General features: G+C 43.0%; 1 protein-coding gene across 25 annotated transcripts in view; it reads left to right on the top strand.

The window, feature by feature from the left end:
* CAMK2D (calcium/calmodulin dependent protein kinase II delta) overlaps positions 1 to 21978 on the top strand; it is a 624934-nt gene that overhangs the window by 580639 nt on the left and 22317 nt on the right. For all 25 annotated transcript variants that reach the window (XM_069242054.1, XM_069242030.1, XM_069242039.1 and 22 more), the window contains one exon: positions 345 to 420. In XM_069242054.1, the coding sequence (XP_069098155.1) occupies positions 345 to 420 (76 nt within the window). The remainder of the gene's footprint in view (positions 1 to 344; positions 421 to 21978) is intronic.

Below are 21978 nucleotides of genomic sequence, written 5' to 3'. Positions count from 1 at the left end.
TCGATCCACAAACTGTAGAATGCCACCTTTTGTTATACTCAATTGCTGCAATGTGTCTGCAGGAAGCACTTGCTCTCCTGCCACTTCTGTGATTGAAGACAGTTCACAAAATGGAGGACAGCCTATGTTAAAAAAAATATTACAAAAACGAACAAGTAAAGGTTTTCAAGTTTGGTCTTAGTTAAAGCATTTTGAATTTGTATATTTTTTTAAGTGTCCATTTAAGTCTACAGAGACTTTTGGCACATAAATAATTATTGTAATTGTACAGTAACCAATGGTATTGAATAGACTGGCCATTCTCATGTGATGTAACTGGTTATTTATCGTACTTTTACTTATAGCTCGTAAGCAGGAGATTATTAAAGTCACAGAACAACTGATTGAAGCTATCAACAACGGTGACTTTGAGGCTTACACGTGAGTAGCTTCCTCAGTCAGTTTTGAGTTCAAATAATGTTTGCAAGAAATACAATTTGACAAAGGTTTTTCCGAGCATTTGGTGAATTTCAAAAGGCTTGACAGAAAACTGCACCCCAGTGGACATTGATGGTTTCATTCTATTTATTTATTTATGTATTTTTTATCATTTCTCAATTTTCACTTTTGACTTCTTTCTATTGTTTCAAATTCTGTTAGGTTTGGAAAGCTCTTTTAAATAGAGGTTTAATCCAATCTCCCCTTTGGACTCCACAGTGTTTCAAAGGCTGGTGATGGGTTGTCTCAGCTGCAGGGAGCTCCTGTGTCTGATGTGGTCTCAATCCCTCTCAGCCTGTGTGCCCACTCACTGGTTGTGTCTGATGGTCTGGTTCTTTGAGCAGTAATACACGTTTGTTTGTCCTTGTATGATTCTTCATAATTGGTGGAGTTTTCTTGCTTTATGTCCTTGACTGTGCCACTCGCTGCTAATTTTTGATTGTGGGTTTTTACAGATGACATCTTTGTTAGCAGAAAAGGTGTTCTATTGGAAATTTCAGCAATCACTGGGTGTGATGATTGAGTGAGGCATGATGAGTGGTGTGCTTGTGATGACTGAGTATGGGGTGTAATGCTACTATGGATTTTCATCGGCAGGGAGTTTGAAGAGATTGAATCGGAGTATAATGAATGAATGTTTGTGAAGTACAATCAAAAGCTTGAGGATTGGGAGTATATATGCGTCTGCATGGATTGTGATGTGTGTGAGGGTTCAGAGTAAATGTACTCGTATATCACTTCGTCCCTATGTCTGCGGTGCATGATAAGTTTGATGAACAGCAAGTGTATGATAGTGTAATGAGTTTGTCTCGATTGTCCTTGGTGGTGTGATGAAAATTAAGGGAGTGATAAAAAGCATAGAGTGTGAGTGAACAGAGCATGGCTTGCTCTGAGTGTATACAGAGTAGTGTGTCCTTAAGGTGTGTGTGGTGTAGTCTCGAATATTGGGAAATGTGAGTTCACAAGCTGTGATGAGTGGGCATTTAGTGTGGGGTTTGAATGGGGGATTGTGGGTTTGAGTAGACAGCATATGGTATGACAAGAGCTGTGCTCTATTAATATGTAACATATATAATAATATTACTGATGTCATCTGTGTTTTTGCGAGAACTTGGAAGCATACCTAAAATTCTTGAGGGAGAAGTAATAGAACGAGTCAGGCAATGTTTTGTTCATATCTCATGAACTCTATCAATGTGTCATTTTTCCGACTATGAATATTGAGTGAAGATGGTGTTGTCGGGTAGGGTGTGAAGAAAGGGTCTACGTGTTAACAGATTTTCTTTAGAAAGTTGTATTCACTGAAATTTTGGATATTATTGATAACAGTTCCAAAATCTATGGTCTTACTTGTGACATCACAACATATAAGTGAGCACTTAAGTAGTAGAAAAAATAATATAAACATGACGACAATTACTAATTTTTAAATCGACATGGAAATAGTTTTAGCATAATGTTAGTTTTAAACCACTTGGATAACTATTCTATGATTAGATCAGTCTGTTCTTGTTCTCAATTTCTTCGATTTCAGTCTACTTCTGGTTGTGGTCTTAGTACAAAGCTTTCCACTGCTTTCCATGCTAATAACATGTAACATTAGTTACTATTGGTATCTCTTTGTGCTTATTCTTTTCTTTCTAGAAATAGTGGCATGCACTGGTTTAGTATCATTAGCTGAATAGTCACATGCATTTCGGATATTCACTAAGTTAATATTACACTAGTTTCAAGAAGAACAATCCTGTTTTGTGCAATGCTATCCTCTTCAGCACTATTCGTTGGTTTTTGGAGGTTTGCTTTCTGTCTTGATATTTAAAAAATCCTGTTGGTGCTTTCACAATTTCTCATTTCTGGCTGACTGAACCAGAACATCTGAATTTCTCCTGTCAAAATGAGCAGCACAAGATCACACAACATTACTAAAACGTAGATGCTCTCAAATTCACCCTGCAAATCTTTCATTCAGTGTTTCTTCCAAGTCCGACATTAGTCAGGCTTTGTCCTGTGGACTAGAATTGTCAGCTCCCACCCATGCTCAGATTTCACAGAACACTGCAGTGGTACTAACATGAGTTGTCACTGCAGTCCTAGAAGTCTGTGGTAGTAGCATCATGAGTGGAGGTTCTGAAACGTTTATATAACCTTGGGTGTGTTGTATGTCCAATGTGCCCACATGGTGAGGCATATGTTGAGTCAGTGTGCCAGATCCACCAGCTTGTCAGGCCTGAAACAAATCTGGTGTGAGGTCATAAGCACTGCTGCAGGCGGAGTTATGGATACAGACCTAACTCCAGCTTGTGAAATTCATTTTTTTTTATCATAGCCATAAAAATCTTTAAAATATGGCTTTTCTATGAATTGATAAGGATTTTTATATCTCATATAAATTAGTTCTTGAGCTGCATAGAGTAACTTACGGCTTATTAAATTGTTTTTTTAATGTTATTTTCAGGTTTTGTAATAATGTGCTTTTGTCCACTGCCCAAAATATCTGCTGGGTGCTAGGCATGCACCTTTCACTGGGACTGTACCTACCCACAGCCCATTCTTTTCAAAGGCATCCCAGTGCCCACTATTGCAGGAGCACTGGGACCCTGGAAAATTTCTACTCCAGTTCCGGGCTCAACAACCACCAGTGCTTGGACGAGACACCATCACTAATCTCACCTATTGAGGTTGACTGAATCTTTGGACTTGGTTAATAGTCTAGTAGTCAGAATCACTCAATAACAAACCAATGGCATTATACCACAAACAATATTGAACACTAAACAGTTTAACACTAAATAAAACTCCAAACTGAACAAAGTTTCAAAGCTTTATTACAATCCCAAAATCAATGTCACTTAAATGGTGCATAAAACTAAGTTATAAATGTACATGAAAACCAGAGGCTGACCAAAACGCCTGGAAAGATTCAACCTACTAAACATCAATACTGTATCATAAAGAATCATATAAATTAGCAACAGTACAATATATGCACATTATTATTAACATTCAAAGCGGACGATGGTGACATCAGTAAATCATCAAATTATACATTTTAACATTCCATTTCAGGTTTCAAAGCTGGGCCATTCCTAACACTAACCAGAATTGGGACTAGCATGCGTGGGAATGGGCTAACACAAATGCGGACAAAAGCATAAATAAAAGAAAGACAAATATTTTGGAAAAACATCTAAATAGGGTAACTTACTAAAAAATATGCTGGTGTAAGTGACTGAGCTAAAAAGGGAAAAGGAAACCACAGTTAGTTATACCTCTACTCATGGGACACTGTACAGGATGATTCCACAGGAACAGTCGGCTTCTTCCAAAGTCCATTGACAGCAGCATCATGATGGTGCAGAACGCAAGCTTGCACATAGGACAGATCAGAAGTTTAGGATTAGTTGGCCTTATTAGTACTGAAACTGCATTAAGTATAGGGCAGTTAAAACTATGATTAGGAAACTCAGAGAAGAGATGTGAGATCAGACTTAAAACAGAAGTAGCCAACTTCCAGGAAGTAAGAGAACTAACTCAACATTTCAAAGTACCTCACTAATTATAATAACCAAAATCCATTTGATTGGTCCTTCACGTGGGCACTCTGTGCATTTATTTCAGCATCTAATGGTAAATATTTGCACCACCAAGTTTGCAACTTTCAGAAATCTTCTCAGCAATAGTCCATTGTTTCTACTATGACTACATGTAATTCCGCCAAAATATTACATTTTCAGATTATTTGTTACTTGCAGTTCCTTTCTCACAACCCAAAATAAACAATCTAATATTCTTTCACATGAGCTCTGTGAATTTCTTGTTCGGTTCAACAGCTAGAACAAATAGTGTTACATTATTGCATCTAAAATGTGTCTTTTGCACCCGATACAAAAGGTCATTCAACATTACATGAGCAGCCTAGCGAAAGAATTCAGGTCAGAGGGAACGGAATAAACCAGTAATTTCCAATTACTGCAGCAAAATGAATTTTCTTCTTCGGGCCTAGTCAAGTTAAGAAAGCCTTAATACACACTAATATATTTAATACATTAATAAACCTATTGCGCACCTTACAATTCATATATGCAAAGCAAATTATTGAATTGCAAACATTATTCATAACATGTTAGAACTAATTTAAACGTGCATTTATTTTTCTGCATATGAGTAATTTATACTATTAAAATCCATTTATTCAAATATAAGTACAATTAATTCATATTAATTTTAACACTTAAATTATTCTGTATTTTAATAAAACATTCTTTACGTTACCACATTTTAGTACTTTCATTTAAAATAAATGCTAAACTCTCATATTAAAATGTGGTGCACAATACAAATGGTGGCCACATGGCTCACAAAATTCAAAGGTGCATGTTTCACAACTCATGTTTTCTCTGTTAGGCTTTTAAATGCAGGTTGATTTGTCACCATATGCTAACTTCAATTCAACTAATTTATTGATCTCTCCCACTATCATGCCCCACACCACTACTGAATTGACCAGGAAAGTAATAAGACTGAAACGCATGTTGGAACACACATTCTCAAAATAAGACTAGTAAAAAAGGCTGTGCTAATTTGTAGTCCTGGCAGTTAATGGCCATGTACCAAGACAAGAACATCAAAAAATTCACAGGAGTTGAAACGCAGACCTATTCTTACGGGAGACTGGATTTCAAAAAGTATTCGAGGAAACACGAAGGCTGGACATCAGTAAATAAACCACCTCCCCTTGGCTGCCTCCTTGGGTATGCCTTAATATGGTGGTGCTTTTTTCTATCCCAGATCAAATTCTAGAGCTGCTAATAATGCAGCGGGTATTAAGTCAGCATTGATATGACCAGGAAGGTCTGTGTGGAACATTATCGATGTTGTTAGTTTTTAGGTTCATTGGTTGATCCTTGTGAGTGTCCTAGTACTGGATGGTAGGGTCTTGCATAGAGCAGCCCTGAGGCATAAACTGTGCGGGAAATGCAGAAGGTCAGTGCAGTGGTACGTTGGTAGAGCACTGTGGATTCCTGTACTGTTGGATACCTCCTTTTACCTGCATGCAGTAGCGTACAACCAACAAGTAAACTCGCTGGATTCCCTCCCATTATGACAGTAATGGTTTTCCGAGTAGAAATGCTCTGTTTTCTTTCAATACATTTTTTTATGGCTAATGACTATATATTATTCGGTAGCTCCCTTTAAGTAATTTATGGAAACATCATTTGAACACACTGCATTTTCGAAGGCTAATACTACACTTCACAATACACGGTGTGGTAGACGAGAGCGCAAAAGTATTACTACCAAGTGTACTTTTCTGCCCACTCAGCCTTGTGCTAAACATTTTATCTTAGTTCTTCCACTGTGTGGTCACTACCGCCCCTGGTATTGGGTGGATAATGGTTGTGGGTGGGGCTATCCCTAGGGAAGCCAGCAAACACCAGTGAGCACGGAGCAGGACATTCAATAATATTTCTATTTGCATATGAGCTTCACAAAAAGGTAAAGGGACCAGCAGTTTATTAGTTGAGCGATGATGCTGTGAAAACTTTACTTTCATAAAACGTAAGTATGCGTTTCAAACTGTAAATGAAAAAGCCATATGACCTGTCACACACGACAAACCTACGCACTACTTAATGAGGGGGAGCAGATGGAGAATAGTTAGCTAAGGCCACACATCCAGAGACATGCTGAAAGAGAAGCTTCTGGCAGGGTAGGAAGGCCATTGGCAGAATGTATAGAGTTTTAGAAAACGTAGTTAAAATAGACCATAATCCACTGGTTCCCTGAAACCTGTGCACAGAATGTGGGCTGCTTGTGTCCCAAGAACAGCAAGATCTGGATGTAGGTACATTGGCAGATCTGTGTGGGATTAACAATGGAGTTGGATAATGTTGCAGTACACTCTCTCCTTCACACAAGGTATTTTTCCTGCAAGTGATACTTTGCATATATTTTGCTGGTCAGCAGTAAAGGGCTGTCAGGAAGAAGAAATTAGAAGTTGGACTGAGTCTTGTGTCTCTAATTATAATCTGCTCAGCTCTTACTCGAGTCTTAGCTTTCATTCTTGGGCGCTCAAGGGAGCCTGACTGTAGTTAAAAGCCCTTACATATGGGGGCACAGTGCTGCGGCTGAGAAGCCTCTTTAGAATGTGTTGGCTGCCTAAAATAGCAGACGTTAATCTACAATAAGGGATAGATTGGCAAGTATGCATGCACGAGAGCCTGAAAGTTCTCTGGATTTGAGTGGAGTCTGTGGATGTGTACTACTTTGGTCTGTCAACTTGAGGGTGCCCTGTTTACATCTGGACAGCGATGTGCCTGTGCCAGTGTTTGAATGCTACTTGAATGTGTATGTCTACAATGTAGGTTACTTGAGCACTATAGTATTCAGACACTAACACAACTGTGAGTGTAGTGGAGGGGCGTGGGTGGGTGGACGAGGCGCATGCCAGACTGTTAAATGATTGTGTATTCAACCTTGTGTTAGTGCAGCATTTCCTGGGACGTGATGAACGCCTGTGTAGAAATGCTGCGTGGATGTGTAGTCGCACATCCTGTGTTAGAGGTGTATACATTGCATTCAGGGAGACCTACGCAGTGGTTGAATCCTGCACTGTGTGTGTTGAGTCCCTAGGATCAGTGTTGGTGTACGAATGTCGCAGCACTTCTGGTCCACGTAGATCAATAGTGCATGTGGTGCAATCGAAACGTGATGGTGCATCGATAAATGTCTGACCGCTGGATGGATGTGTGCTCAATAGAGTGCCAAGGTGTGCACATTTGGAAAAAAAAAAACACACGCGCGCCCCGCCCCCCCCCCCCCCCCCCACCCCCAACTGACACAATATTTCCTGTTGCGACTCTTTAAAAAAAAAAAAAAAAAAAAAAAAGGGTTAAGATTGTGCGATTCTCACGATTGCCGTAGCTGTACTTAAAGCATTTATTTTGCTAGTAACGCTAAAGCACTTAATGGTGGACTGTTAGCACATCGTTTGCCCACGGTGCTAGTGTTGGATCTCAGTCACTGCATTTCGTTCCTTTTGATGGTTTGTCCTTTTAGGTTATTCCGCATTTCTATAGAAGATCGAAAAGAACGGGTGAGTAAACAGTGAGAGTAGGGACTCCAGCCACCTGATCTGGATTTTATGATAGTGGAACATTTTTGCTGACTTTTTTTGCTGCTATGAGTATTTATATATCGGTGTGTGTGTGTGCACAGATATATATTCTCATCTAAAAAGAAACACTGTTAAAACATTGTATTGGGTGTGCGACTTGAGGTCTGCATTGCTTTTCTGTGAGTTAAAGATTGTGATCCTAACCATAAATTGCATTTTTCAGTTTTGGGTTTTAATTAGTAACCATAACTGCATTTTAATTGTGTTTTTTTAGAGGAATTTCTGAAGTTATTTGTGTAAACATATGTTACACTTTAATCGCAGCATGCCCGTGACGACACCATGCCACCCTGAGACATGGCACCCAGCACACCTTAGAAGCCACCACAAATTCTGCGCTCACCGGCGCAGCTACCCGTTGCTGCAACTATAGACACACAAAATCCACCCGTATAGGTGACCCACTTAACCCTCTGTACCTTCTGGGCTGACTGCGAGATACCCCTTGACTGGGTGCCCCTATGTCTAATGCTCATAACTCAAAAAACGATACATCACACCATTCATGCTAGTGTGGCAAGCCAAGGACATATTACATAGCCACCGATTCCCACTTCTACCCAGTTCTACCAAGTTTAAATTTCAGAAAAGCACACGGCGCGCCACCCCATTGACAACATTGTCAAATCTATAAGTCTTATAAACTTGCAGAGAATCCCTCCTGCAGTGATGGCGACCCAAAACTGACTCAAGCATTGCTGATAACACTGAATAAAGACTTCGATTCCATAATTGCACGGCAGATGATGTAAACGCTGGAATTATATTGTATGCCTAATGTTTTGCTTTTCTGTTTAAATAAAACACAAAAACTAATTAAAGAAGTTACATTTTAATCTTTGTTTTTAAAGTGAATATTAGTTTTTGTTTGTTTTGTTTTTTAAATAAAAACACACCTAATAATTCTGTGCACCAACCCTCTGCGGGCGGCACCTGCCACTGCACATTATAAAACCATGTGCAGCAGGGGTTGGCCACAGGGCATGGCCTTAAGGCAGACCTATTGCCCAACCCTCACTGCACAAAGCTTCAGATGGATACTTCTAACCACATATTCCTCACCTTAGAATACTCCCTAGGTGCCAGACAGGATCTGGAAACTTCATACAGCAGTGCTTCCACATGCTGCTAGGTGACACCATGCAGGACCACACTTACTCTGTACTGTCCCGGAAGTGATAGAGAGGCATGGGTGTATAAGCACTACCTTTGTGCATTGATTTCAGTTACTTTTTTCTGTGCCTTCCAATGTGGATCTGGAGCTCCACTAACTAACTTTGACAGTTTTCTTATGACTTAAACAATTTCAAACTAGTGTGCTAGGGAGTAATGTCCAGATTCAAAACAGGTTTCAAAGCATGCCACAGCTGCAAAAAGCAGATGTTGGTCACAGATTCTCTTCAAGAGTCTTTGGGCCCTCATGCACCCACAGGTGATCTGACACCAGGAGGCGAAGTTGTACATTGCTGAACACAAATAGAAGAGCGGGCCTTAGCGCAAGTGTGCCTGCCCTGAGTCCTCCAATAAGTCCAAGTCGAACTCCATGAACATGAAAGCGAACAGGACTCTACCCAATCCCGCCCCTCTGATTACACCATTGAGGTCTTTAGCCACTGAACTGATTCCTCAGCTGGTCCCAACATGGTCTGTATTTCCCAGGTCATCGTTGACCCTGCAGCAGATCAGTCTTTAAGGAGGCTGTGCTTCAGATTTTTGGTGCCTTGAGCCCCAGGGATCCACAGAGACCCAATGCCTGGTTCCTGCCTGTGGGTCCACCCCAGGCATGGCAAAGGAAAAGACATGAAATTGTTGCCAAGGTTGTGCCTACATGGCGCACTTATGAGTTATTTTTGGGGGCAGGATTTGAAGGTATATCTTTATAGCAACACACAATACAAGGGAGAATGAAGCGAAGACCTGCTTACACCTTCTCAAATCTCCAAGTCATACACTTGGACACTTGTACTACAGAGGTTTAGATTCAGTGAGAGTACACCTGATAAACTTGTTGTATGATTTTTGCATACCAAAGGTGGTATAAATAAGGACTTTCAGCCTCACTCGATGAACAGGCAGAAGCTTTTTTTAATGTATGTTTGAAGCTCAAAACTAAACCAGCTGGGGAAAAAATAAGACAAACGGTGAAAAGCTTCCAGACTGCATATTTCATATGTATCAAAGAAATTAAGATGTGTGGCCTGGTTCAGCTTTCCTATCCTAGACAGCTGATTGTAGCTGTATCAGCTAGGTCTTGCTTTTTTCTCTGTAGATTAAAAACTAACAGTGACGTTATTAGGCTTGACAGTTTCCCAGGCCATTGAGGAAACTTGCTGGATGACATAAAGATTTTCTTTCAAAATGCAGAAATATTTAATGGCCTCCCAAATTATAAGAGGAACTAAACACCATACATATCACACCTTTTAATTAAGTTCTTAAATAGCCTGTGAAATCAAATTACTCAGCCTTCAGGCAAATATCCAGATTTCTTCAAGGACCCTTCTCAAAAAATAAATAATGATTGATAGCTCACCATCAAATACCCCAGTTGAGTGATAGGTGGACTTTCCTCCAGAGTAATTACCCTTTAATAGAGATTAGGGAGTTGCCCTTGTCCCACCTTTCTCGTCATACTCTTCTGGTTTCTAACCTTGTGCAAGACCTGAACCAGGATTAATAAGAGCAATTTTAGGCATAGTTAGCACATTTCTTTTTTAAATTAATGGCCCTTCCGTTATTCTAACAAATACTTGTTCATAATAAGAGCTCTGGATGGGCTAGCCTAGCACACGAAGGTATATGGTGAAGGAGCAGCTCTACGATGAAGAATTGCCCTGTAGTGTCTGTAATGGGTTCTGCCTCCTTTTTACAGAATGTACAAGTCCGAGGCATGTAAGCATCCTATCTAAGTAAAGAAGAGTTGCTTTATGGAAAGTGCTATTCCACCTTAAATGCAGAGCCCCACAGTACCCGTGGTGTGTGGGGTCCCGAATGACTGGAGGGGGTCCTCAAGCACCCATGCAATTTCAGTCCAATTTGGCAAAATAAAAAACAGCAACTGCTGCTGCCTGTCAAAAGCTCACGCCACAAGATGTGTGTATGATTAGATCCCTCTCCCAGTGCTTCAGGGTCCTGATTATCTGTTCTTCCCAGGCAGACATATTAGACAGGGAAACGTCTTTCGCAGGTAAGAAGGTTTTTTGCATTATATCAGGTGGCAGGCCAGTTAAGCACCCACAGTTGATGGTTTGTTCATCCTGGAGAGATAGGGTCCTGATCGCTCCCTTCCCAGTTGGGAGGTATTCCTGTACACTTCATCTTTCAGTTCTCCAGACCTACTGTATGTGCAGGATGGAATGGGCAAACTTTGCGATCCACTTACTTCTTGATGACTGTTCTTCCATTCTGTTTTCTGAGGTCTCTCTTGTTCCAGTAAAGCTTGCCTGTACCTTTTCTATTATTCACTCTGGGAGTGCCAGTGCATCTTTCTTCACTGCCTCGGTCTCAGCTGGCTAAAGCTACTCTGCCAATGCAACATAAAGCCCTCTTGAGAGGGGACCACGCTCACCCATATTGACCCAGGGGAGAACCGAATCACAGTTCCTCTACAGGCCCTTCTGCTCTGGATCCTCCTTTGCTTAGTCCCGGATTGCCTGGTTTTTGAGCAACCAAGGAGAATATTGACCCGGTTGTCAGCGCAGCCTGAATGAAAAGAAGCCGGACAAACAAGGGAACCCCATCTCCTCCTGATCTAAGCTGGTAGGCTGATCCTCAATGCAAGCCAGGCCCTTCCTGTGGTTTGCCCCAGCTGCAGTTGTCACTTCTTCCTGTGTCCCTCCCAGGGGCATGAGGATAGTGTTCTGCCTAAGCCAGCCCCTAGCAGCTGACTTAGAACTCGAATGAACTAAGGGAATATGACTGTTCAATTAAAACAAAGCATCATGAAGACCTATGGTATGTGTTGATGCAATGTGATTTCTGCCCAGTGTCTTAATGTCAAAGTGAAGAAATTCAATGAAGCTGGGTAAAGGGCTGGAGTAACTGCATAACTGTGACTTTCTTAAGGTAGCGAAATGCCTTTTCATCTAATTAGTGATGTGCATGAATGGATAAATTAGATTCCTTCTGTCCCCTTCTTACCATCTGATAAAACCACAGCCAAGGCGATGTCATTTTTTGTCATTCTTACTGTTCTGAGGCAGAATTCACCAAGCTTTGGATTATTCACCCACTAACAAGGGAACAAGAGTTTGGTTTAGACCCTTGTGAGACAAGTTAGTTTTACCCTTCTGATGCTGTGTTGTTGCAATGGTAAACGTGTTCAGTTTGAGAGGAACCATAGGTTCAGTCATTTGGTGTATGTACATGGCTGATTAGCCAGTGGGGAAAAAGTTACCATCTGGGGGTGTTATGGCTTAACGCCTCAAGTCAGGATCCCAGCTAAACCATAACAATATGGCACTGGTGCCTCAGTGGCTTGGGACAGGAAGCCTGTGGGCCCTTGCATAGGGTGGCTCACTTGGGGACGAGAGAGCAGGCGGGAGGGGGCCACCTCATCGCCACTTAATGCACCACATTTGTGGGGGCAATCGGTGCAAAATAATTTGTAAATAACTTGATTCTGGTTCAGGGTTCCATAAGCAGCTACCTCGCAGCGATCTATGAAGTCATTCTTTGAGGCCCTTTTTTTCTCCATTTGTGGGCATCCTTCTGCTGCTGCCAATGTGGGGCCCGGGGCTCAGGCCAATAGTAGGCTGACTCTACCATGTATCATCAGGCACGGGGGCATCTATGTCCTGCTGTGCACCACTGGCTGTGTGATTGGGGGCAAGCCCCCTTGAAGGTCTGCAGGATGACCAGATAGCCAGAGTAGGCACCATAGAGTTTTCAGGAGGCAAGTCAGTGGTTGGCTTTACAAAAAGGGCCTTTTGAGCACTGGCCTCGGAGTGCATGTCTGCTATGGTTGTTGGCTGCCGTGGGCCTGAGCTTGCAGGTTGGCCTGGGCAATCTGGACACCAGATTGGCCCAGGCCATGTGGTCATCGGCACTGTTATCTGCAGTTTCCTGCTCACCCTGGGTTCCATAAGCCTCCTCTTTTAGGGTTGATTAATAGGTGAACATTTCTTCTTTGTTAACCCCATTGGGTGTAAGACAGATGGGCTCAAACTACCTCGGTTAACGAGACGTGACTTCCAGCAAGGTAGATATCACCCCTGGGCATCCGGGGCCAAATGGCTGGGTTAGCAGCTGCAATCTTCCCTACGCGGGGCAGTGTGGTGTCAGACTGTGGAGGAGTCTGGACCATCTCCAGGAGTAGCAGTTCCAGTAATCCGCAGTGAGAGGTGGGCAGAACCATGGCCTTTGCCTGGGAGGCCCCGTCCCTCAGGTCAGGGCTTCAGCCACCAGAAAGACACCTAGCCTGCCCAAGGAGCATGTTGTTTCATACTCAAGGCTTTGGCAAGTTCCAAGACATCCACAAGTTAGCTGATCAGCTTTGAAAATGTGTGGGCTAAAACATCAGGACAATTTCATTCTCAAGTATAATCCAGACAATGCAAGTATGGATGTGCCATCTCAGAGTCCTGCTTATGAGCCACATCACCAGCCAAGTAGGCCTAATTTAAATTTTGCATGGCCCTTTTCTTAACCTGAGGTGACAGATATATTTTTTGCCCAATACTGAACTCTAGACCCCAATATTGCTGAGAGCAGTTAATGCTAGTATTAGATGGGATGCTATGGTGCCTCCATGGCAGACGACCACCATTGTCATGATGTACAGAAACAAAGGTTGTAATGCTGCCAGAAACATTTACGCTCAACTATATGGATGTGGTGTTTCATACCCTGACGAGGCATAGGATAAATTTACTAATGGATACCATGTTGCTGATTGTCTCACCTGGAATGCCGTGGGCTTGTAAGGTCTTTTATGTGGCAAGTTGTCAGACCCTGTTAGGAGGGGAAAAGTGGTCACCTAAGAGCTGATGAGCCCCAGCTGTGATGACAGAAGTTGTTAGCCATTTGTCTGGCCTACTATGACTCTCCAGTTGGAGCCAAGTACACCCTTTCTGCATTTGACTCTGAGTAATTGTGGCAATTGGTCAAAGGCTTTTCAGGGAGGTAGTAGGGACAAGACCTAAGAACAGTCAACCAACAATATTTAGTCTAGCTTAATGCTTACTTGTTAGTTAAAAAAAGTATTTTAATCTCTCAACAGAACTAAATACTAAGCAATTCAATAGGTGTAGGAAATCTGCCCTTTCTGCATGGTCACCCCAGAAGTTTCATGTTTTGCTGGAACCTATACTTTTGCTGACATTACAACTCTGTGAACTTTACCCCTGCTAACTATTAGTAACATGCATATGTTCCCCCTTTAAACACAGTTCAATAGACATTTGTCTACTTCCTATATCTAGCCAGAAGTCCCTAGTATATAGTACAAAATGTACACAGTGGCCTGTAGTTTTAATATCACCAGTAGACTATACCACCTATTGTGCCATCACTGTAGTTGCAGTGCAAACAGGGCTTCAGGCTTACCACTGTAACCTGACTGTAAGAATGCAAAATATGCACTGCAGCCTGTCAAAATAAACCCTCTTTGACAGGTAAAAAACACTCCCTTTCACACATTAGTAAGTCGCCCCTGTGTAAGCCTTGTAGACTACAATGTAGGGTGCAATGGTATTTAAAATTGGGACTTGTAGAAAAGTAAAGTTACCATGTCCCTGCGGTGTCAAGGTCCTAAACACTTAATTGTAACAGGCATAGGTAGGTATCCCATGTAGAAAACCAGAGTAGAGATTAATATACTAACACTGTATCTTGGAAATAATTAAAACCATTCTTCTCACTTGTTACTTCTTACTTGTTATTAAAAATCCAATTCAGTGGTGAAGTTGGATTTTTAATAAATATTAAAGTAACTTTCAGAAAGGTACCCTTTACCTGTCTGAACTGTCAGAAGGCTTATTAGCGTAAGTCTCGGTCAGCTCTCAGGCTTTGAATTGGAGTGATATATCTCACAGGAGGAATCAATAGGCTGAAATGAATGGGAAGAGGTGACTCCTCTGTACTCCACAGAATACGCATGGAGGGTATTGTGGGAATGCTTTTTGACACTATTGTGTCAGATCCTGCTTGACAAGCCTGTTGAGCCATTTGTAACACTTGACACACACTTGAAAGGGAGAGAACAGCAGACCAAGGCAATTTTGTATGTTTCCACTGTCTGGTTGCTGAAGCACTCTGCTTTAGTCTCACCAGAGCTTTGTCTCTAGGTTTGTTGTTGGCTCAGTGCCTGCTTCAAACAGGATTTAAGTGTTTGACATGGGAGGACACTAGCATTACCATAGTAAACCACCTATCCACATCCCGACCCTCAAAGCCCAGGTTTAGTGTGGCCAACACATTTTCGCCATCTTGAAAATGCTTTAACATAGCATTTTAGGTTGTCCCTCGGAACCTTTACCCAATTGGTTAAGGCATGCTCTGGACTCACCCCAACCACTGGCTGGTTCAAGGAATAAATGCAGCATCTACAGGAACCCTCTTCAGAACCCTTCCTGGACCTGTGAAAGATCGGAAAAGAACAAGACTTGCTATCTGTGACCTGGGAGGAGCTGTGAAGGACTGGACCTGCTCCCTCTTGTACCCAGGACAAAGAAGTGGGAGCCAAGGTCATTTGGCTAACCTCTGGTGTGGCTGCAGGGAGACACTAAGCTGCGTGGGGCCTTTTCCCCAAAGTGCCCAGCTGACCAGTGGCAACTGACCTGGACCTGACCTGGCTTGTTGGCCTCTGCCGTCTGACATCCTGTCAGTCTGTAGGTCCCTCCCCTGAGGTCATGGAGGACTATAAAAGTGTACTACTGGGAGGGATAGGGACTTTAAAAGACTAGATCAGAATGTAAAATATTTGAGCAGGATGAATTTGGTTTGTGTGTATAATCCATGCTCTGTTACAGTCAGCCTTAAATTGTGTCTATTTCCAGTTCTAACCCAACCATTGACGCTTTGTGTTTTTGGCGCTATTTCTACTTAAACTCATATCTTAGGTTCCCCTTATTGGATTATTGCCATTTTGGTGTAATTTTAAGTACGTTATGCTCTATTTTCCCAACTTGGTTTGGTGTTTTTAGTAGTATGCATTTTGACTTTATTACTGTTTTGGTACTGCATGAATAATTTACATATTGCCCTAATTTAACCCTGTCTGCTCTGTGCCGTAGTTCCCAGCGTTGAGCTCTGGCTAATTTTGTGTCTTTCAGAGTACAGTGTTGAGAATACACTGGGTTTGTCCTCCTGGACAGTCGCTCTACCTGCCGGGCCAGGTACAGTCCTTCTCAATCTTTCAGCAGGCAGGCATTTTTCTAGATCCTTTAAGCAGACTCTCGGCTTCTAGAACAGAAAGTGCTGACAGATGATCTCCTTAGATCTCCTGATTCAGGAGCAACCAAAGCCCAGAAACCGCACTCCACGCAGCCATGGATGACATCCGCACTCTACTGGACCGTGGCAAAACAGTAGCACTCAAACCCCTCGACCTCTCTGCCGTCTTCAACGTCATCTCTCATACCGCCTTGTGCACCAGACTACACGACGATGGCATACGCGGCAAAGCCCTGGTGTGGATCCACGCCTTCCTTACTGACCGAACTCAGAGAGTCAGACTCCCACCTTTCGCCTCAAAGTCAACAGAAGCCAGATGAGGAGTTTCCCAGGGCTCTTCCTTGAGCCCCACCCTCTTCAACGTCTACATGACCCCGCTCAACGAGATCGTCAGATACCACGGGCTCAACATCATCTCAGATGCTTACAACACACAGCTCATTCTCTCCCTCCCTGACGAACCATCAACAGCCACAAAATACTTTCACAACGGAATGAAGGCAGTTGGCGACTGAATGAGAGACAGCTGCCTCAAGCTCAACTAGGACAAGCCTGAGATCCGCATCCTGGGCCCCACCACTACTGCCTGGGATGACTTCTGGTGGCCCAGTGCCCTCGGAACTGCCCTATCTCCTACCCACCATGCACGTTACCTCTGCATCATTCTTGATTCGTCACTGTCCAGGGCCCACCACGTCAACGCCAACTCATCCTTGTGTTTCCACACTCTGCCTGCTCCGAAAGATCTTTCAGTGGATATCCACTGATGTAAGGAGGACAGTTACTCAGGCCCTCATCAGCAGTAAACTTGACTATGGCAACGCACTCTATGCCAGAATCAACAAGAAACTCCAAACTAGAATCCAGAGAATACAGAACGTCACAGCCAGACTGATCCTGGACATCCCCTGCCACAGGCACATCTTCGCCCAACTGAGAGACCTACACTGTCTCCCCATCAACAAGCGCATCACTTTCAAACTCCTGACACGTGTACAAGGCCCTTCACAACATCAGACCCGCCTACCTCAACCACTGCCTCTCCTTCTACACACCCTCCAGGCAACTCCGCTCTGCTCAACTGGCCCTCGCCGCCATCCTCAGTATCCAGAAAAACACGGCTGGAGGAAGATCCTTCTACCTTTCTGCACAGACCCTGGAGCTAGATGCTGTTTCACCTCAGGTGGTCCCCCTCTCTGGTTCAGATCAGGAAGGGCCTCATGAAGTGGATCTTTGATTGACCTGCCTTCACCAGCTAGAGCCTTGAGACCCTCCCCGGGTGATAAGGTGTGCTTTATAAATGCCGATTGATTGATTGATTGATGGTTCCCTCAGGAGGTAGCCTTGGTGGCTCCCACAGGAGAATCCAAATATGAGTTAGATCTCTGACCCTGGCTGTCATCAGCGTTTCTGATGCATCAGTCCTGGGTAGACAAAAAGGGCAAGGCCTGCCTATAAACCTCCTAGAGAAACTAGATTCCCACTCCTCACTCCTACAAAATGTCAGTGTTTATGAGGAATTATTCAGCAGCATTTTGCAATTCAGAGGACTGTCCCCATCCTCCTTCACTTCTGTGACCAAGTCTCCAGCCTATAGCTACAGGAATGCCAGCAACACTTTCACTGCCTGGGGAAGCTGCCCTCATCCTTCATCTTGTTCTGTGCTAATACAAGGAGTTCCCAAATGGATCCTACTGGCTTCAGCACTCTGAATCATACCACATGGATTGCCTTCCTAGCATACATGTGGTACACATTCACTGCACACAAGCTGTCAACATGCACACAGGATGTCTGCGCAAGGTTCTGAAGGTTCACAAAACAGGGTAATAGTGGAACTTTAACTGAGATTGGCCAGTAGCTAGCTCTCTCTCTTTTGACACCGGGAAATAGGTCTGGTCACACTAAAGATCCACAAAACACAGTACGTTATCACCGTCACTTTGTCTCATCCAGATCACAGAAAAGATTTTGAACCTCACATTAGCAGGGACAAGCTTAAGCCTGTGTGCACTTGCTAGATTAGCATTAAGTGAGGGCCACATATTCAAGATACCAGTTCTGCACGCAGTTGAGTACTCTGGTCAAGAGTACATGCCCATTTAGCATGCAGTGGCATTCCTGTCCTAACCTCTGTGCATCAGTGTCATACGTGATGACGAGTTGTGCTTTTGTTCTATTGCTGCACCTAGGCATGTAGTGGAGCGAGAGATGGAGTGCTTCAGCTTGTGAGTCATTGTGTTTGGTTGAAAGGTCGTGAGAATGCAGATTGGCTTACTAGAAATACAAAGGGAAAGGGGAGCTGGTCTCTTTATTACTTTTACATTGTCTTTTGAATACCCACTCACGTGCGCCAAAGATTGTTGTTAAGATTTCTAAGTTTGATCAAAATAATCATTTATGGGCCCATCGAATCATTACATTTTTTTATCAAATTAAATGCCATGAAATTAATTTGAAAGTTACAGTAAAAGCTGCTGGTAATTGTATCAGTGCTCACCCGCTTTTTCATACACACCACTGGGCATGTGACCGCCTACCTCCATCCGTATTGGCTTCTAAGTGGTGAAATGTACATGTGACTGGCCCTATTAAGCTATGCCGCTGACTCTGTACCACACCTCCCAGCTTTACAAACGGAAGCCCAAACGTGCCTCGGCTTGCGTCACTTTACCCCTGCTTATCCTTAAATGTTTAGGAACTGCTGTTCATAACTGTGCTATGAAAAATGAACAATTGTGCATGAAAGCGGATGCAGCATAATGTGACAGCTTGCATTTCCTAGGAGTGCACTGCACTGTCATCTAGCCTCCTTGGGTAGGGTTGAGAGGAAGGAGGGAAGCCTGGCTCTGCTGTGTGGTGTAATCCAGGACTGGCTGGCTGATGTTTTTCTGTTTAAATAGGAGACCTGAAGAAGCTGAGCCAAGACATTTTGCTTATAATTTGTATGTGGTATTTGTTTTATCAGTTTTAAATAGCTGGACCAGTAATTGACTTAGTGCTTCAGAAAGGGTCAGATTACATGGGAGATTTACAAACAATACAGAATGGGCAGCTTCAAAATAATTTATGATTTCGCATTATATAAAGCTAGAAGTCACCAGGAAGAAAACACATGTCTACCAATTCTGTCTTGGAATTTGTAAAACTTTGTTAGGGCAGATTCAGGGCCACTGCCCCACTTAAAAGGCACACGTTGCTATGAAGTGAATTGCATTGTGTAGGTATGTGCTCCTTGTTTAAAAATTAAAATTTAAAAAAAAAGTTGTATGGAGTCACTCACAGTAAAGGGAGACAGTGACAGAAGTGGGCTACCCTCAACTGCCCCATAGTATAAACTGTGATGGGCAGAAGGGAAATGTAATTGGCACAGCAAGAGAGCATTTGCTGTTAGATTCATTTCAGTAAAAGCAAAAGGTGTTGGCCAAAGCCAGAAATAAACCAAACAAAAAGCCAGATGGAGGGTTAGATGCCTCATGGCACAAAGTTAGGGAGGTTATTCACGAGCATATTGGACAGAGAAGACCAAACACGTGTTTTTTCTGCCCACTGAGGAGCTGCAAGGCCACCATCTTCCCCCCCCCTCTGTACAGAAGGCTGCTTCAACATGTTTTCAAAATGTATATCATATACTTCTCAAAAATCACACAAAAAGTATGGGGTTCACAAGTTCATTGCAGAGCTCTAAACAAAGGGAATTCCTCGTGGCTCTAGAACCTTATTAGGTAAGTTGATGCTGCCGGAAGATGTGGAGAGTTGAGATTCAAAGGTGGGAGAGGCAGGGAAAGTTTCCTTTACGGACTAGGTGGTCTCACACACTATATAGTGTCATGCTTCATCATATGACCACCTAGCCCCACCCAGGTAGGACACTGCCACCTGGGCGGACTCAACCTCACTGTTAAAGGAACAAGAAGGAGTGCGTAAATTATCACTGTTCTGGAAAGATGTGGGATCCAGCTAATCTAGGGCATATTAACAACACCTAAGCAGTTACCTGTGTAAAAAATACACTTTTAATAGTGGAGACTGTTGGTGTGGTTAAAACCAAAAAGGGGTCACCTCTGTGAGAGCAAGGACTCACAAGGTCACCTATTTAAGAGTCAATGGCCAACATGTTTCTGCCCACGGAGTTGAGCCAAGGAAGGTCTTGGGGCATTCATCAGGGCCTCGGATCCCTACGCCTCCTAAAGATGAGGGATTGTAACCTCTCCGTACACTGGGAGAATACGTGAGGTAAGGTGAAAAGAAGGTAAGGGGCCTACCTTGAACAAGGAAGTAACTTGTGGAGGCCTAGAGGGAATAAAGCATATATGAATAGGTGAAACACAACACTCCACAGCATGGCAAAATCACACGGACATAGAAAGCACTGCAAACGTGTATAGGACATTTATTGAACAAGGGGGATAGGTAATCTTACCCTAAACCTGAAGGCTACTAGCCCCAGGACTCCAGGAGGGGGAGCAACCCCTTATTGTCGCACACTAGACAGATAGAGGAATAAAAACACAGTAAAATGGAAAGATAAAACATGAGAAGAGACATTACAGACCATATGGGAAATAAGATGATTGACAGTTGGTCTTGACAGGGCAATTACCTGCCCACCAAGATATAGTAGAAGTATGAGTATAAAGGGATCACATTAGTGAGTCCCAAACAAAGGGAGAATTTAATAGAGAACTCAAACAGGCTGCCGAGAGAAAAATGTGGACCAGCCTGAAAAGCCCGGAAAGATAGTGGCATGGGGGAAAAGTGGAATTACATAACAAATGAAAAAAGGTAGAATCTTATCTGTATAAGGAAGCGAAGCCTCACAACTCCAAAGGAGGCGCTTTCTGTGTGCCGGTTCGGTACCCTCGCTGGACCACTTGGTGCACCTTACCTCACGTATTCTCCCAGTATACGGAGAGGTTACAGTCCCTCATCTTTATAAGGTGTAGGAATCTGAGGCCCTGATGAATGCCCGAGACCTTCCTTGGCTCAACTCAGTGGGCAGAAACATGTTGGCCATTGACTCTTAAATAGGTGACATTATGAGTCCTTGCTCTCACAGAGGTGATCCCTTTTTGTTTTTAACCACACCAACAGTCACCACTATTAAAAGTGTATTTTTTACACAGGTAACTGCTTAGGTGTTTTTAATTTGCCCTAGATTAGCTGGATCCCACATCTTTCCAGAACAGTGATAATTTACGCACTCCCTCCTGTTCCTTTAACAGTGAGGTTGAGTCCGCCCAGGTGGCATTGTCCTACCTGGGTGGGGCTAGGTGGTCATATGATAAAGCATGACACTATATAGTGGGTGAGACCACCTAGTACGTAAAGGAAACTTTCCCTGCCTCCCCCACCTTTGGATCTCGATTCTCCACATCTTCCGCCAGCATCAACTTACCTAATAAGGTTCTAGAGCCACGAGGAATTCACTTTGGTTAGAGCTCTGCAATGAACTTGTGAACCCCGTACTTTTTGTGTGATTTTGGATCTGTATTTAGGGAGATTGGTACGGCGTGTTCCCTTCCGGGTATTATAATTTGATACCCGTTACTCTCCCTCACTCTCCGGTTGTGTTATGATATCATATACCTCTCCACATGCACTACTGTCAATACCACAGTGTCTCTATATGGTCTAGTACAAAAACTTCTAATCATTTTCCTTAAAAGACATGCACCTTTTGTGTTGAATCAATGTTTTTCTGCCTTTGTAGTTCTGTTTAAATAAGATGTTCCCCTGCGCGTCCGTTTATATCTATTTGGGTAGCCCTGCACAGTAACGTGACTTTTTATAGGTAGCCCTATGTATTGCCATCCCGTCCATGGGCTGGCAGTACTCAGAACTATTAGTCACTGGCATTCGGATTTTCAGTTGCACAGAAAGCCTTGAGCTAAAGTCCACTGTAGTTTTTGCATAGGCTTTGTAGAGAT

This window comes from Pleurodeles waltl, chromosome 1_2, assembly GCF_031143425.1.
Source record: "Pleurodeles waltl isolate 20211129_DDA chromosome 1_2, aPleWal1.hap1.20221129, whole genome shotgun sequence".
In the NCBI taxonomy this organism is placed as follows: Eukaryota; Metazoa; Chordata; class Amphibia; order Caudata; family Salamandridae; genus Pleurodeles; species Pleurodeles waltl.
This window is presented reverse-complemented; position numbering and strand designations above follow the sequence as displayed.